The sequence below is a fragment of the Phragmites australis genome, chromosome 16, assembly GCF_958298935.1.
Source record: "Phragmites australis chromosome 16, lpPhrAust1.1, whole genome shotgun sequence".
In the NCBI taxonomy this organism is placed as follows: domain Eukaryota; kingdom Viridiplantae; phylum Streptophyta; class Magnoliopsida; order Poales; family Poaceae; genus Phragmites; species Phragmites australis.
The window spans coordinates 14,406,300-14,424,282 of NC_084936.1; the positions used below are offsets into that span (position 1 = coordinate 14,406,300).

At 41.8% G+C, this 17,983-nt stretch overlaps 1 protein-coding gene across 2 annotated transcripts; it reads right to left on the minus strand.

Moving 5' to 3' along the window:
• Positions 1-3,698: 3,698 nt before the first annotated feature.
• On the minus strand, positions 3,699-9,122 carry LOC133895831 (formamidopyrimidine-DNA glycosylase-like). Of its 2 annotated transcripts, XM_062336349.1 has the most exons (10): positions 8,789-9,122; positions 7,984-8,035; positions 7,474-7,531; positions 6,834-6,902; positions 6,615-6,740; positions 6,240-6,290; positions 5,245-5,322; positions 4,660-4,762; positions 4,548-4,582; positions 3,699-4,470 (listed from the first exon to the last, which is right to left on the minus strand). In XM_062336349.1, exons 1-10 carry the CDS (start codon positions 9,015-9,017, stop codon positions 3,994-3,996), a joined length of 1,278 nt encoding a protein of 425 aa, XP_062192333.1. In that variant the 5' UTR covers positions 9,018-9,122; the 3' UTR covers positions 3,699-3,993. The 2 variants fall into 2 exon arrangements, with proteins under 2 accessions (XP_062192333.1, XP_062192334.1); XM_062336350.1 differs by lacking the exon at positions 6,615-6,740.
• Positions 9,123-17,983: the final 8,861 nt, after the last annotated feature.

A 17,983-nucleotide genomic window follows, 5' to 3' on the forward strand; every position in this document is an offset into this window, starting at 1 on the left:
GCCATGGTCTGGCGCCGGCGGTTTCTACCAAGAGGGTAAGGTCGCGTAGCCATGGCGCTACCAGTGAACTCTTTAATACCGCCATCGACTGGTGGCTAAGAAGCATCCACGTAGTCTGTAGGTCCTGCGTGGGGGTCATGGCCTCGTAGTCGAGTTGTTGACTGCAAAGCGATGAGACATCAAGAGGAGAGCCCTATCACTCGTGTTCCAAGTATGGCGCAAGTCTGTGGTTTTGAACCTTAGGACTGAACCTTAGGTAGGCACTCGTTTGGGTGGCTTTGTAGTTGCTGGGGCAGTATAGGACCTCCTTCATGCCTAGCGTCGGGCTGGTTTCCCTCTTGGTCGATGGCCTGGGGCTCGCCTCCAGTTCCCAAGACATAAGCGTCTCTGCTACCCCCCATTTCATGGTCTTCCATGCAAACTTTATGTTCGGTCTTTGAATCCTTAGACTCAGTCATGGTGTCCCATGTTCGAAGCACACTAGGCTCATCTGGGTCATACCCTATGATGAAAACCTCATGACGGCCAGGCTCCTCAATGCGAGCATGGGCAAGGCATGGGCATGGGCAGCCCAACCATGGTCTCGAAACCTGAAGAAACACAAAAATGTGCCCCTACCTGGCACACCAACTGTCGGGGGACGATCCCTGATAATGAATCCGAAGTGTACCGAATGATGGTGCGTTGATCTGCATTTCTTTTGGAGGGATCGAATGGACGCAAGAACACGGGAAGTTATCTAGGTTCAGACCTCCTGTGGGATAATAGCCCTACGTCCTGTGTATTTTCTTATGGGTCGGATGAACTGGTTTTTCTTTTGTCCCCTTTTCAAGCCGGGTCCTCCCCCTTTATATAATAGGGGAAAAGGAGAGCGTACAAATGGACAGGGCCAAACCCTCTAGCAGACCTACTCCTAGCTCATCATGATGAAGGGCAGGCACACCCAACCTACTCTAGTCGTCCTACATGCCCTATCCCGTCCACTGAATGATGTCACACTCGTATGTGAAGCCATCCCGTAGCATTAAATGCTACATGATGGGTTACTCCAACTTTAAGTATGCCCACGACCATGCTCGTTGAAAGGAGGTGCCTAGGGAAGAAAAAACTTGAGTGGACAACATTTAATGTGATTTGACTGGTTAGGTGAGTACCTACCCTACGATCGGCTGATCACAGGGCCTTATCCTTCGACCAAGGAGCTAGTCGACTGAGCTCCATCTTGGTTGCACAGTGAGGTCGTGGTCTTGAGGATATCAGCCACCGGCTGACATTTGGTAGCATGGTGCCCGCCAGGTGGGGCACCCCCTTACCTAGTACACTGACAATTTTCCTCCCAACTAGTTCAATCAGAAGCAACGATGCCTAGGGAGCACGGGAAGAGGTGGAGGCGGCTAGGTGGGATTTGTAGCGAGATTTGATTCAGGAGGATGGGGGTGGGGCACCAAAATTCTATACTCTGAGTGCACGTGCTCGATGTCTGGCTTGCGCACCATTTTTGTTTGTTGAGGTCGATGTGCAGCAAGCCCAACACCCTGTTCCTTACCCTTTTTCCCTTCGCAACAGGATCCCATGTTCCCCTCCCTTCCATGTATGGAAGTTAATGGGCTAGGTGTCGGGGGAGCAAACCCGCACCTGACTTGCCACTCGACCTATGCTTGAAGTAGCTGATGGGCGAAAACCTAGACCCATGCCCATGCCCATTGAGTACCTGGAACTCAGGGGTTGCCCGGGTTTTTTTCTCGACAGAAAAAATCCGTCCCAAGAATGCCCTCACCGCAAGCCACCTCTTCCTTGCGTGATTGTACTTGGTGGGTGGAGTGACTACCACAGGATGATGGGAATGGATGTGGAATTGGCTAGTGAAGTTGGACCTAGATACTGACTTAGGGCTTTTCACACTATATATATAGGTTAGGGATGTTGGTCTATTGGACTGAAAATTTGAAATTGAGCCATAGCTTGTCTTCTAATTTGGGTCTACCCATGGGTACCCACGAGTGGAATTACAGACCCATGTCCGACCTTCTCTCTCGTGGGTACCCAACCCACCATGCCTGTAGGCAAAAAAACATACCCACACCTAGGCCTGTCAGGCGTAGTACCCGTGGATCTCCGAACCCACAGGTAGGACTGCCATCCTTACTTCCAAGCCATTCCCCGTTCTTTCTCTCTATCTATCTCTCCCACGGAGCACTCCCTCTCTAAGCCGCCCATCTGTCTCGCGCACACACATGCACACCCATATTTGGAGGCGAGGACTCGGATCTGGCGAGGCAAGGCATACGGTAGTCGGTGAGGGCACCCCATCTCTCGTCTATAATTTGAGGTCAGAAAGAAGCAAGGGGCGCTAATTGGATGGACAAGCACACTCCTCAACTGCCAGCGGCGGCCAATGGCGAGGGAACCACCTCCCCACCCTCTCTATTTCTCTCACTCCTCTTTTTTGCAAAAATTTTAGGTTAATTTTTTGAAAAGTTTTCATAAAATCTTTTCATGATTTTGTTTTTCAATAACTTTTCAGAAACCTTTATGTGATTTTTTGTATGTGAATTTTCTTGTATTTTTTTGTGAAAACTTTTCACATATTCTTTTCCTGATATTTTTTATAATTTTTTTGCATACGAAAGTTTTCTTGAAATTTTTTGTTTCAAATTTTGACCCACAAAATTTGAGCCAAAACTTCTTTTTTTTGCTTAATTTTGAATGGGAAATGAGGGAACCCTTCTGTGCCAGCAGAAAAGCTGGCCCTGGGCTTGTTCTCTCGGAAGACTGAAAAGGCAAGCTGTGATCAGAGAAAAGCCAAAGAGCGGGGCGAACAGTTACCAAAAATGGAAGGAATACCCTGTCGGAGATCGTGCGTGAGCGACGCGACTAGCTCACGTGCGCTGATCAGCTGTTCCGATCCTCAAAATTCTCGTCATACAGCGGGCCACGGGGATGTCTTTCCCTCCTTGTTTTTACATGGATCATTGATCTACAGTATCTAGATTTTGCCGTTGTACAGTACTGTGAAGTAGTTTGGCAGGGTACTGTTCGCACGAAAATAGGTGTTTTACTGTGAGTGGCTATGTGCAAGTCGATTTGGTTGTGGACGGTGAGTAAACAACCTAATGAACTATTACCGTGCCTATGCAGGCAAGGGCAGACCTACAAGAGGGGTTAGTAGGCTAGCTATAGCCTCCCTACTGGCTGAAATTTGATTGGGGAGACGGAGTAGAGGAGGAAGGGAAAAAAAAGAAGAAAAAGGCAAAGAGAGCTTTGTGTTGATAAATCTTGCGTCCGTCTGTATGTGTAGGAGCAGTAGCTACAGATACTATCTCTTACTACAACGTAAAATAGTTGTGCAAACCTAGCCGCTACAGATACTATCTCTAACTACAACATTAAGTAGTGTTCCAAGCCTAGCCGTGCACCTTCATTTCAGCTCAGAAATCTCTTTCAGTACCTTCCGGACTTGCACCTTCATTTTGAGAATCCTTTGTTCCAAATGGCCCTTCGTTTGAGCGGCAGTGAATTGAGCAAGCTGGCATAGGCTGAGGAATTGGTAGTTTTTTGGCAGTCACCCAGCCAAGCACAGGCGACCGTCCAGCCTCATTTCTCATGTACAGCCTAGAGCACCAATTGACTGCAAAATGTTGGACCCAAAGGTCCTAACAGAGTTGAAGAGAGACGCATATGCAGGGGGCTAGATCGTATAAATAAGAGGTAATACAAATACAGAATAAAGAAACAAACATCTTCGAGCCCACAAACGTGACGGCTAATGAGGCGATGGCATGCACATACATAACGTGACTTCCAATCTGGCCTTAAGCAACAAAATACCGTGATCAGATACAGTTCGCCCATATTCTGCAGTGCACGCCGGCAATAGCTGCTGCAATATCATACACCGGTGCAAAAGAGAACTGCCTATCACATGCAACGCAAAGTTAACTAAAACTAAACTCAGTTCAACATCTAACTGCAAAAGTCATGTTTTTTACCCCCTTACAGGCTCAAGTCTGCTGTGCTTTCCTCTCTGGCCTCTTTGCTGGGCCAGCATCTTGAACTTTGCTTCGCAGGGTCTTCGTAATCTGTAGATGGCTGCTTCAACCCCTTCTTCCCTTGTTTTGCCTGTACCTTATTGTCAGCTTCTTCATCACTATCCTCCGAAGCATGGCTTGCTTTCTTCGATGAAACCTTTGCCTTTTTTTCTTTTTTCTTCCTTCCCCTCTTTGTTGTTTTTGTCTCTTCCTCTTCATAATCCTCTTCACGGCCATCGTCATGGGCATTAACAACTTTGTTTGATGAGCCCTCTGCTGCAACAATCACTTTCTTTGCTCCCCTTTCACCTTTTTTTGGAGCACTTCGACCATTTTTTGACTTAGTATCATCATCACTCTCCTTATCTTTCCTTCTTTTAGATCTGCTTGCTGTTGCATCAACACCATCCAGCTTCTGCAACTCTGGCACATATGCTGAAGTCTGAACAATCAACAAACACATTGAGGGTTAGAGCAGAACCAAGCACGATACAGTGAGCTCAATCCAAAAGAACTTACCCTACCACCTACTGTAATGAAGTCAATTTTCTTGCCTGCAAATAACAAATGAAACTTCAATATTGATAGGTAACCTTAGTGCACCATGTATACCATAAAAAGAAGCTTATACCATCTACAAAGGCCTTGCCAGGTTTCTTCTCCCTGGAATGAAATATCCAGTTTTCTGGAAACTGACTGCTATCAGCACCAACTTCTAAGGAGCTCTGAATTACCTGTGTAAGGTAAGGACATATTATCATATATGAAATGACCACCACAATGCCATGCACAAGGAGAGATAAAATGGCTACCATATTATTTGGCCAACAATGTCAAATCTTTTTTCATTGCATAGGACTGCATTACCCTGACTTCTAAGGTCCTAATTCAATGCACATTTCTATACTTGTCAATGTACCTAAGACGTTCGATGTCACAAAGCCTCACTAGTTTCTTTGTCCTTTAGATGTATAAAGTAACATTGCATACCCAGTTCATATGTTGATGTGAGCCTTCAAGCACTTGGTACACTGTATCAGTCAAATACCACTCCAATTACTATAGCAACAATTTTTGTCTTTTCAGACTGAATGTTTGAGTGAATAACAAATGGTAGGTACATCACACATAAATATTGCAACAGATCCATGTCACCTTTTCAAACCTGCAATCCATTTTCAACAAAGCAAACTCTGGATGCCTACTATGGACTAACCTCTTTAATGCACTGATGGAGTGTCTCACACTTGTCCTTGGACATCTTCGATGCAGTTTGCATTGGATGAATCCTAGCCTACATGCGAAGAAAGCAAAAGGTTAAACATGCAGCATAGTAGGAAGTAGTACATTAGTTCAAAAAAACTGCAGATGTCCAAAGCAATCCAAGTGTGCAACAAGTTTAAGGGCACATCTTTGGGGTCCATTTTGAAATCGGTAAAATACCCTTTTTTAGAACACATATATGTATAAGTATCACTTACAATGTTTAAAATTGCACCAGTAAATATCATGCAGAGAGCATTTACGCACACAGCTCTGCACAAAAAAATAGGAAGCTAGGCCCTATTTTGGAAGCTTAAGTTATTGTCAGAGAAGCAGGTGTTAAGCTTTTCAGGATAAGCCCAAACAAGTTGCACATTATTCGGTCAAGTAATTAATCATCTCTGAGCGTCCAGTTTTTCATCAGATTAAGCACCTATTACCACATTATATGTGTAACAAGTGGTCCAGCTCAGACTAATAAAACATATCAATAAACATTTCCTATGTCTTGCCTATGCTACAAAAAATCTTTGCTAAAATGATGGATCACTTATGGATGGGTTTATGTTTGGTCTTACTCACCCCAGGTGTCATCATACAATTTTCCTGCAGCTCCTGGTGGCCATGGCAGTGCCATGCACACATGGGGTACAATTATGCACTTGCCTCCCATGAGGCATAGCGAATTTGCTTGCGCAGAGGTATATTGTGTCTGTGTAATAGCAAGCTCAATATTTGACTAGTAAATGTCATATATGGGTCCAAAGGAACACAGGGTGCCTATTTCAGTAAGCAATTATGTAGCATTTATATTCAGGAATGTGAAAATTAAATCACAGAAATTAGAATTCTAATCTTGCCTGTACAATGGAAAATACTGAAAAATATAAATATATATTTAAAATTACATAACGGATAAGTAGTGGAAGCAATGTCTGGAGAACTGACCTGATAAAGCACTTCATCTGCCATCCAGTTGCCAATTCCTGATATAAAGCTCTGCAAAATAAGGAAGGGTGTAAGAACTAACTGCATATGTTATGTTCGTTTTACAATGAAAAAAGACTGTTCCTGATGCTATTGAGATATTAGACTACATGAGTATCCTAAACCGCAATCTCTCAAATAATTGATAGAAACATTAGGTCCATGAAACTTTTTAAGTGTGAGCAAGAAATTTCTTATCTGTTTAACAACACTTGGATTAGAACAAAATATTGAGTTTATTTCAGATTTGCATATTGGTATTAGAAAAATAACACTTAACTGTTTAAATTTGGGTTTGAGCAGTTCGAGCACAGCACCAAGCCTTAATATTCATACCTGATCAAGTAAAAGGGTTTTTATAGGCATATTCTTTCTACTTAATGATTGTATAAAATCATCAAGCTTCATAGGTTCAAATAAGGCATCCGGTCCAAGTTCAGAAATTGGAGGGACAGCTTCTGGCTATTAAAACATACAAACAGAATGAGACATGAAAAAATCACAGCAAATTGAAAAAACAAACTTTGTTTCTAATAAATCACTAGAGAGTATTACATTGTCGAGCAATCGTATTTTTGCAAAACGCCTCTTATCAGTGAAGGAAAACTCCAAGCCATCATCCATCTGTAACAGGTTAACAGGAAAAAGATGAACAAGTGAAAATATTTATATCAGAAGTCGATAGACAATAACTAACACAACTTGTTAGTCCAATATCCTTTACAGTGCAAAGAAGAAAAACTCTCTTATAGAGCTAGCATGCATGAAAAGCAAAAACCTCCATAAGAATATTAGCATATGTCGAATGTTTCAATTTGTTTTTCAACTTCTGCAATTTTACTTCTTTTCATGAAGATACTGGCATCATCTAAATCAGATATCATGGATGTTATGTTACCATTACCTCATAAGACTTAAAAATTGCTTGATTTAGAAGTAAGATCATATTTAAGATCAGAATCCAAATAGATATAAATATTATGAAAACATACATCAATAGCCCCTATAAGATATATGAGATTCATCTGTGAAATGGATGAATGTGAGCATATGAAATACAGATAAAAAAGCATTATTGTGTATAATGAGTCACATAAGATGAAAGTAGCCAGCAGAAACAAATAAATTTCCTAGGCATGATGACGAAAGAAAAAAAGAATGCTGTCAAGAAGGTTATAAGATTAGGGATTGATACTTCAACAAACAGCTTGGAGTACTTCGACGGCCACTCTTCAGTAGGGCTCACTGCAGACCTACATGAAACACCACCAGAAAGGAAAAAGAGCTGAATTATTTTAACAGTGTTTTCACCACTTCATGCCAATTTGCAACTTCAATATTATACGCTTACCACTTCATGGAAATCAACATCCACATGATCTAACCAGGAAAATTGTATCCGTAACAAATTCGTGTATATTTTCTCCCTAGGAATAATGGAATTGGAAATGTCTACTGAAAAACATGTTGGTAATCTAATCAAAATTTTAAATCTTGTTGTTTTGAGGAGAACGGTGGGGGCGAGCCATACTTAATATATTAATAAAAATAAACAAAATCAATATGCTATAACTGCACCACCCAGCACCCGTGCTGTTTCTAAACTATGTAGCTAGCTCTTTCTTGAGAGGTGGTAGCTGCCTTAAGTATATAGCTAAGATAAAGCAAGCACCATAAAAGAAAGAAGGCTGTCAAAAGAGAGGACCTTTTATATTTGCCTAGCTCCACACCTTTGATGTAAATAGCTCCAGCCATCCCTGTAGCAAAGATTAACACTTCAGACTAATTTTTAAGATGTCATATACTTACAGTTTCAAAAACAATGAGAATTTCCGGTACAACTTCTTGAAGGGTTACACTACAACAGCCCAAAAGGCCCATTTGAGCCACTTTCACATAAATTTTACTATCTAATCAAGCCTCTGTGTTATACATCTTTTTTAACTGAACCTCAATAGTCTATAACTAATTTGTACTCAAATCTCCCTACTTACTATTGTGTGTTTGTTGCTATGACTTCTCTAATTTATCAGTTGTTCTAAGCTACACAACAATAAATAGGATCCAGATTCCTTGTAGAACAAGAGTACTCCATCAGTGTAATTACTCATTCGACAAATCTTTGCAATCAAATGCTCCAAGCATGACCACATAAGTCCTAAAACTACAACATCAAAAATTTCAGGAGGCTATAATGGTGGGTTAGCAAAACTCTTGTGGACCTTGTGGTGCTTGATGTTAATTAGTTGCACATTTTTGCAGAAATGAAGTGCTACAGATATACAGTTGTACTAGTCTTCCAGAAAATAAAACCATCAGAATTATCATGAACATGGAATTCCCTGAAGCATCTCAACGCAGCATGGAAATCACCCAAGAACAGCCTGGACACAAGAACTCGAAAAAGAAAAAAAAACTAATCTGAAACCTTAAACCATAAAATAAAACCCTGAAGAACCAAGAAGGGGCACGAAGCCAAATGGAAGGTGGAGAGGAGAGTGGAGACAGACCGAACTGGAAGGTGGGATAGGGCGGGGAGTCGAGCGCGAGCCACAGGTTCTTGCCCTTGCGTTGCGCGGCGGCGATGGTTTTCCCGACCAGCGCCGCCTCAAGCCGCACCGGGGCGACGCCGTCGATGACCTTGGTGTCGTCCGCGGCGGCGCACCGCGCGATCCTCTTCCCGACGCAGTGCTCCTCGAGCGCCCGTCGCGCCGCCTCCACCTCCGGAAGCTCCGGCATCTCTCCCCAGTCCTATGGGTTTGTGCCCCTCTTTTCTTTCCCCTCCCCCCTCTGCTGCGAGGAGCGGTGGTCTCGTCTAGTGTAGGATACACTTCGCACTAGTAAGTAGTACCTTGTAGGAAATGAACGACCATGCTTTAGTGCCGAAGGGAAAACGAAACTCACAAATGCTAGTTACCGTCTTAATGTTCATAAGGTTGTTCGAATCCAGCCTGATTAGATGTTCTATCATCGTAGAAGTCTCTCTTAGCCTTCATTTGCATAGCACATGGTGGCAAACCTATAATGATGTTCAAGATAGCGTAAGATATGAACATCGATTGGTAGTCTTCCGGTTCGTGGCATACTCCAAAGACGCAACTATGAATTGATACGTTAAAAGGATCGGGGATGTTTTAAGATAGGTAAATTAGAATATTTAAAATTAATTAATTTTAAAAATTTTATAAGATATATCTATATTAATTTCTATCTAAATATGGTATAAACCTATCTAAGTATATCTGCTCTACTGTTTAAAAGAGATTATAATATATCTAGAAAGAAAAATTATAAGTATATAAATGTGGAAACATAAATAAGGTAGAGATAGCAAATTCGGCATAAGGGATTTTTATCCCATAGTATCAATGACGTAAACGTCACATCTAATCTACGTTGGAGTAGCCACATAGGCTATAGCTCCTGGATGGCACACGGTTACGACTCTTGAGCCACATAAGGCTCAACTAGGTAGAGCCATTAAGACAAGGCTTCACCGCAAGTTTATCTTCTAGTCACTTATCATCATCTTCATTTCAGAGCTTGAGCCACCAAGTTAAGAGCTTTCGCGTTTCTATACAAGAGTCTTACCGTCGTTCCACACCAAATCGGAAGGTCAACAAGTATGAGCCACCAAGATTCACAGTGTCAGCGAGTTACTAAGACTCTAAGGTACAAAATATGATCACTACTTGATCCTCTCTCTAGGCAGCAATACCTAGCAACAACTCTCTCTAAACCTATTTGTAGGATAAAGAGTGGCGACTAGAGGGGAGTAAATAGACGTCTCAATAATTTCTTGCGAAATTGATGGTATTCTCCTATTCAATCACCCAACACACCTCTAAAAGAGAATCACAACAGAACACAACACAAATACGTAGCGGGAAAACTACACCTACCCAAAAAGCCCGGAGTGTTCAGAATTTTCAGAGAGTCCGGAGATTCCGAGAAAGATCAAAAATCAAGCTTGAAGATTCAACAAAAAGTGAGTCTCATGGTTGGAATCGAACACTAGATTCTACAGCAAACCAATCCATTACATAAAGGTTGAATCTTGAGAAAAGATCACTTAAGGATCAAAAAATGAACATCGGATGAAGAAGATCTTCAAGATGATGGTTTAAAGGCAAGGAAATTTAAGACCCTATCAACTAATAGAGGTAAACTAGAAGGAGGAGAATTCGAGCATATATAACAAAATAAATTTCATTACTCAAAGAGGTCATCCCTGTTTTAGATGGATTACAAAGATTTTTCTCACAAAACTCTCACCTATTACATAGGCTAAGCACTCATCCTCCTCTCATCTGAAACTCTAGCACAATACTCTCATATGGGTGGCACAAGGGGCTCAAATGGCTCGTTCAAGGCTCTCTTTAGCCCTACTCCTCTATTTATAAGCCTAGAAAACTTGAACCTAAGTTTTCTAGTTATTTACCAAAATACCCCTCTCATGTAATACACACCTACCTACCACCAAGAATATTTTGGTGAATTTTCTTCTCCATTTATCGAACGACCATGGCCCCTTCACGACTTAGCTTCACCTCGACGCAAGCTTCACGATGGTACCATGTACTCCTCCAGTCCTCCTACGATTTTGAGACTAAACTGCGTAACCCTCTGTACGCTTCTCAAATCGTGGCACGCTACTTGATTACACATTAAGCAAACACTCTAGTGTTGACGCATGTATTCTATCTTGCAATCCTGATCGTCGGCAAGTCTCTCATGCTCCCGATCCCTTAGACTGCCTTATCACTTGCTCCGACATCTCTTTCGCTTGACTTTGTCAATACTTTGCTTGACCTATATGTGTACCGCTAGGATCACCCTGACTCTGCTTAGCCTCCTTGATCATCCGGCACCAAGCACCTCACTTAGCCTCGATCACCCGCCATCCACCATCAAGTTGCATCCATAACCTACACACCATGAGACAAGCAAACATATATCTTCAATTCCATCTGTAGTTAGTCCATAATCTAAATGCTCAATTGAAAACTCAAATCAACTCAGAGCACATTCCAATTGAAATTCAAATTCTGCTCAACTGCAGACTCTCCGAAGAAAAGAGCGGACACTCCGCAAAAATACGGACTATCTGAAGAATTTTGCGGACTCTCTCTAAAAGTGCGGACTCTCCGAGATAATGTGCGGACTCTCCACACATCCCAGTTCACTTCAAAACTACAGACTATCTGAAGAATTTTGCGGACTCTCCGCATAACCCAGGCAATCCGAAACTCGACAAAACCAAATCAGCAATATTGTCAATCACTCATTACATATAAACCGAGATACATTTTAACTTGGTTCCTCAATCTCCCCCTTGATGAGTACATTGACAACACCTCGAAGTACAAAGATTTGGGTTTGAAGAGATGAAGCACATCCAAGTGACCAAAACTTGAAAAAGAGGAAAAACATATCACTTGGCATAAGAAGGATCGCAAAAGGTCAAAGAGAGGCAAAGACAAGCCAAAACCTCAAAATAGTAAGAAAAACTCAAAACCTCAAAAACAAATGTCCCCCTTGATGAATACACATTTTTCATTTTTCTATGAGTTTTGTTGCAAATTTTCCCTTTCTTCCCTTTGAAGCATATTTATGTATATTCTCATATTTGTGCATATGTTCTCCCCTTTGGCAATGCAAACATTAAGGATACAAGACAATGTCAAAGATGTGGAAATAAAATGCAAGCCTACAAAGCTTCATATATAGATCACAAAGCACTTACAAGGACTAGAGATGTCAAACCACTATGAGGAATAAACAATATAACTCAAAGATATACAAAGTCTTAAAATGAGTTCATGTCACAAGCACTGGGAGTGAAGCAAGTTTTGATCATGTTGTTCAATTATCCAAAAGATATCACCACCACAAAAAATATCCACAGTTTCATCATTAGTGCAAAGATTTGAGAAACTAGTACTATGTCAAGTTCAAACTAGGCAACAAGTTCAACCCGACGGGCTATGCAAACATCCACATATCAATTCAAGCCTTAGTTTGACAACATAAAAAAGAACATTCTTACCACATTAAAAGCACATGTTAACTTTCTCATTTAATCATTTAACTCTCATCAAGTGAGCTTTAAGCAACCATGGGTTCACTTCTTTGGCAAACCACATGAAGCCTTAAGCCACTATATTGGATTCAATTTTAGCTCAAAACTTGATCATTTATTTTATTAACTTAACATAGGATTCAAGATATATAATTTTTCACAAAGCCAAAACAAGTTGTGCCTTTGCGACACAAAAGAGCACATGCTCTCCTAAGGGTTAATCATGGGCTAAACATTTATATAGGCAAAGGTTAATGACCCCAAATCTGCTGAACTGAATAAAGCGTCCTAACACAAGCTTTTTATAAAATTAGCCCTAATTTAAGCATTGATCAAGCTAAAGCAAATACTCAAGGGTAACAAGAGATTATGTTCAAATTTCAAGTTCATTCTTAGAAAAGACAAGCTTGCTCAACAGATCTTATGCTATGTTTCAATAAGAGCCTAAGCTATCACAAATTGTTATACATCCACTACACTTAGCACAAATTCACAACTAGTACAAGAAAGTGTAAAGAACATATAAGTGAAGCTTGCTAACATGATTATCTTATAAAATATTACGCAATGCAAATACAATAAAAGTAAGATAGAGTATGTACAAAAGATAACTCTCCCTTACATAATGCCATAGTGATAGCACAGACTAAGCTATTCTCTCAAATAGGCAAATCTTGTAGTATCTAGAGGCTTGGTGAATATATTGGCTAGCTGGTGTTGAGTATCTATGTAGCTCAACTCAATATCTTCCTTCTCATTATGGTCTCTTAGAAAGTGGAATCTCACATCTATGTGTTTGGTTCTCGAGTATTGAACTGAGTTATTGGCTAAGCTTACAACACTGGTGTTTTCGCACAAAATTGACACACTCCTAAAATTCAACCTAAAATCCCTCAAAGTAGCAACCATCTACAAAATCTGTGAACAAAAGCTAACATCAGCTACATATTTAGCTTCAGCAGTAGACTGTGCAATGCTAAACTATTTACGAGAAGACCAACACACAAGAGAAATACCCAAGAAGTGATAAGTACCAGAGGTATTTTTCCTGTTAATTCTACAACCAGCAAAATCCGCATCCGAAAAACCTCGAAGCGAAAGCGAAGAGGAAGCAGAAGACCAAAGCCTATACTCAAGAGTGTGCTTGAGGTACCTCAGAATGTGTTTCACCACTTGGTGGTGAGATGTCCTCGGTGAAGCCTGGAAGCAAGCACACAAGCAAACGACAAAGTGGATGTCAAGTCTTGTTGCCATTAAGCACAGGAGAGAACCAAATCTGCTCCTGTACTTCTGCTGGTCCACCTCCTCGCCATCTTCATCTAGATCAAGCACGATCGAGGTAGCCATCGGTGTCGCGAAAGGCTTCGCATCACTCATGTCGAACTTCTTTAGCAAATCCTTGGTGTACTTCGTCTGGTGGATGAATATACCTTACTTGTATTGCTTGATTTGCAGCCCAAGGAAGAAGCTGAGCTCGTCCAGCATCGACATCTTAGACTCTCTGCTCATAGTTCCTGCAAACTTGGCCACAAGTGCATGAGAAGAACCACAAAAAATGATATCATCTACATATATCTGAACAAGTAAGAAATTATTGTCATGCCTGAAAAGGTAACAAAGTTTATCAGCTGACCCCATCACATACCCATGCTCTAGTAAGAAAGACCTAAGTCTATCATACCATGCTCTAGGTGCCTGCTTAAGCCCATAAAAGCCTTTCTAAGCTTGTAAACTCTATTTGGGTATTTGAGGTGCTCAAAGTCTAATGGTTGCTTAACATAGACCTCTTCCTGAATGAAACCATTTAGGAAAGCACTCTTGACATCCATTTGATACCACTTGAAACCCTTGGATGTCGTGAATGCAAGAAGGATCCTAAAAGCTTCTAGCCTAGCGACATATGCAAAGGTCTCCCTAAAGTCTATCCCTTCAACTTGAGTGAAACCCTGAGCCACTAGTCTAGTCTTTTTTCTCATTACAGATCCATCCTCCCCTTGCTTATTTTTGAAAACCCATTTGGTTCCTATGGTGTGAACATTTGGGGATAGCTCTACAAGGACCCAAACTTGGTTTCTCTCAAAGTTTTCAAGCTCTTCATGCATGGCATTGACCCAACTTGAATCGGATAAAGCATGTCCAACATCATGGGGCTCAAAAGAAGTAACGAATGCAAAATCAGTAAATTGAGCATGAGAAGCAGATTTGGATCTCGTTACCCTCTCATTGATATCACCGATCATCGTCTGTGGAGGGTGTCACCGCTGAATGTGTTGAGGGGCCTTACGCTGTGAGTGTACCTCCCCCTTAGACACTGCTGGTGCAGACTCGAAAGCAACTGAAGTGAAAGTAGAGGCTGCAGGATCCTCTACTGGAGTAGAAGAAGAAGGAGCAAACTCTAGAGCAGGTGTGGTCGAGGGAAGTAGTGGATCATCCTCGCTCATCTCCTGATCACCTTCACACTCAAGGACAGAACTAGCACAGGGGGTTGACTCATCAAAAGTCACATCAAAGGATTCCATGATGGTGTTAGTGTCAAGATTGTAAACCCTGCAAGCACGACTATGAAGAGAATACCCCAAAAAAATATCATCAGAAGAACACGACTCGAACATATCAAGATTACCACGCTTTAGGATGAAGCACTGATACCCAAAAACTCTCAAATACGAAACCTTCGGCTTCCTCCCAAAGCGCAACTCATAAGAAGTCGAATTCAAGATCGAGCGTAAGAATATCCTATTTGAGATGTAGCACACTAGCTAATGGCCTCAGCCATAAACTTTCTAGGAGTCCTATGCTCATCGAGCATCGCCCTAGCCATCTCAACCAAAGTCTTGTTCTTTCTCTCAACCATGCCATTCTGCTGAGGAATGTGTGGGGCAGAAAAATGATGTTCAATGCCATGCTCAAGACAAAAAGAACCAAATAAATAGTTCTTGAATTCGGTGCCATTATCACTACGAATTGCTTTCAATGCACCAAGGAGTTTCTTGAATAATCTCAAAGCTAAGCTTCGAAAGTGTGAGAACACTTCATCCTTACTCACAAGAAAGAAGACCCAAGAGTAGCGACATAAATCATCAACAATGAAAAGAACATACCACTTCCCACCCGCCGAACAAACCCAAGGAGGACCAACAATGCCCATATGGAGAAGTTCTCCTGGTCATTCAGTCATCATTAGATTGACTAGTGGATGGGAGGCAGCAACCATCTTACATGCCGATAAGGAGCACAAACTAGATTCTTCTCAAACTTGAGCTTGGACAATCCTCGGATCATGCCTAGTGCACTCAAATGAGTAAGAAAATCAAAGCTAATGTGCCATAGTCTCCTATGTCACATCTAAAGCTCAGAAAAAGGTTGAGCAATCAAACAATGAGAAGAACCAAAAGACTCAGAAAAATTAGCTCCAGAATTCTCCCAACTCGAGAAATCATGCATATCAAAAAGCTAGAAGAATCGAGAACTCGGGAAATATCACATTTGAAATACACTTCCAAGTCCTCATCCAACAACTAAGATATAGAGAGAAGGTTGTATCCCAGATGCTCCACCAAAGCTACATCCTTGAGAGTGAAACTTTCATTCACCCTTACCATACTTTTGGTTTTCACCCTTCCTTTCTGATCATCCCTGAATTTGATGTACTCGTGTTGCTTCACAAGGGTGAGGATGGAGAACCATGATGCATCTCCAGTCATGTGGTGTGAACAATTGAAGTCAATGAGCCATTTGTTCTCCAAGCCTCCGCCTGCTACCTACATAAGAGAAGAATAATAGGTGAATGGCTTAGTACTGGGTTAGTCATAAACCTCTTGGGAATCCAGTATTGAATCATTTGTTATGAAGTGGTAAAAGCAGGTGCAGGTAAAACAGGTCTGAGGGAGAGTACCACGATAAGGAAAAAATGGTCCACCAAAGCACTGGGACTCAAAGCCTCTTACACATGAACCAAAACCATATGAGTCATGGCAAAATCCACATCGAGAAACACCTCTAGGAAGAGATTGAAAAGCGCTAGAGACTCGTGAGTGAAAGCGAGGAAAAAGCTCATATACACCAATAGAGGGGCAGTACATGTCCTGAGTGTTCCATTCCCACTCACATCGCTCATCTCTCCTATGGCAAAAGCGAAACCTAACCAACTTACCCTCTCTCTGGCAGGAGGTGTAGTGGTAGCGTTTCTCGGGAACTCGTCTGCTGATCACTCGGTGCTCTCTCACAAGCTCTCATCTTAGGCTATGGAGCTCTCTTGGGTTGTGGTGCGGGTTTCTTCTTTGCAGGTTGAGGAATGAGTTCCTTGATGGGTTGTGGTGTGGTATTGATTTTAAACTTCTCAGCTTCTAGGGTAGTAGGTGTGGTGAACATAGTCTTACTCTCCCCACTATAAGCCACCCTCTCAAGACCCAACCCAAGAGCCAAAGCCGCTTTGTCAGCACATATCTTGGTCTTGGCTAAGATCAAATTCATTTTCCCTTTGCCCTCTGAGCACTTCTCCACCAGAGAAAGGATATACTCATTCTCATTCAAAAGCTTTTGAACTTACCCTCTAACCCAACTGAGTTTGTCCTGAAAGATGGTGCAGGTGGAACAATTGGCTGCACATCCTTAGATTTTTCAGCACTCTCCAATCTAGACTCTAGCTCATTCAGGCGCTTGTCTTTCAGTTCAATATCCTTTGCAAGCAACAGACATTTCTTACAAGCACCTAAGAGAGTAGACCTAGACTCCTCCTCAAGGAGTTTTTTCTCGGCACTCTCAAGCCGACTGATAACTTGAGCATCCACATTATGAAGCCTGGCAAATTCAGCCATGACAATCAGGCAACTCTCACACTCCTCAACATCAAGTCTAGACCTAAGCAATGAAAGTTGAGCAGAGACAGACTCATACTTAGGCCTAAAATTCTTCAACTCACATACAACTTTCTTAAGTAACTTATCCTGGCTAATGAGAGCATCACGTGAGCCGGCTCGGGCTGTGTCTCGGCTTGGCCAGCAGGCCTGGCTCGGCCCAAGGGCTCCCCTGACCCGTTGACCAACCAGCCCGACACTATGCAGCCCGATCCGGACCCGGCCCAATTTGGACCCATCTCGGCCCAACTAGTACTGTTCATGTGGGTCCCACCTATTACTGTTCATGTGGGTCCTACCTATTACTGTTCATGAACAATGCCATTTAGTATTTTTATGATTTAATTTAAATTAAAACTTCCGGGAGCCGTAACTTCTCCGTTCTAGCTCCGATTTTGGTGATTCTTTCACCAAAATTCATCTAAAATCGAGATCTACTCATCTGTCACATTGTGATGTCCATTAGGGCTCATCTGGGTTTTTATTTGGTATTATTTGATTCTTTTCTAGTATAACCGTTATTGATCATAGTCGCAATTGCATAGCAACCAGAGTTCTGCAAGTGCTGCGCAGGAAGCATCAGGAGCGAGGAGGATCCAGACTACAACCAAGACTCTGAAGAGAACTTCAGAGAAGACAAGTCCTATCTCCTTGATCATACTGAACCTATGATTTTCAAAAAATATACATGATCAACTAAAACCAGACTTATTATCGCATGTGCTATATATTGCGTTTTCTTTCAAACTACTTGTAGTAGTTAATCC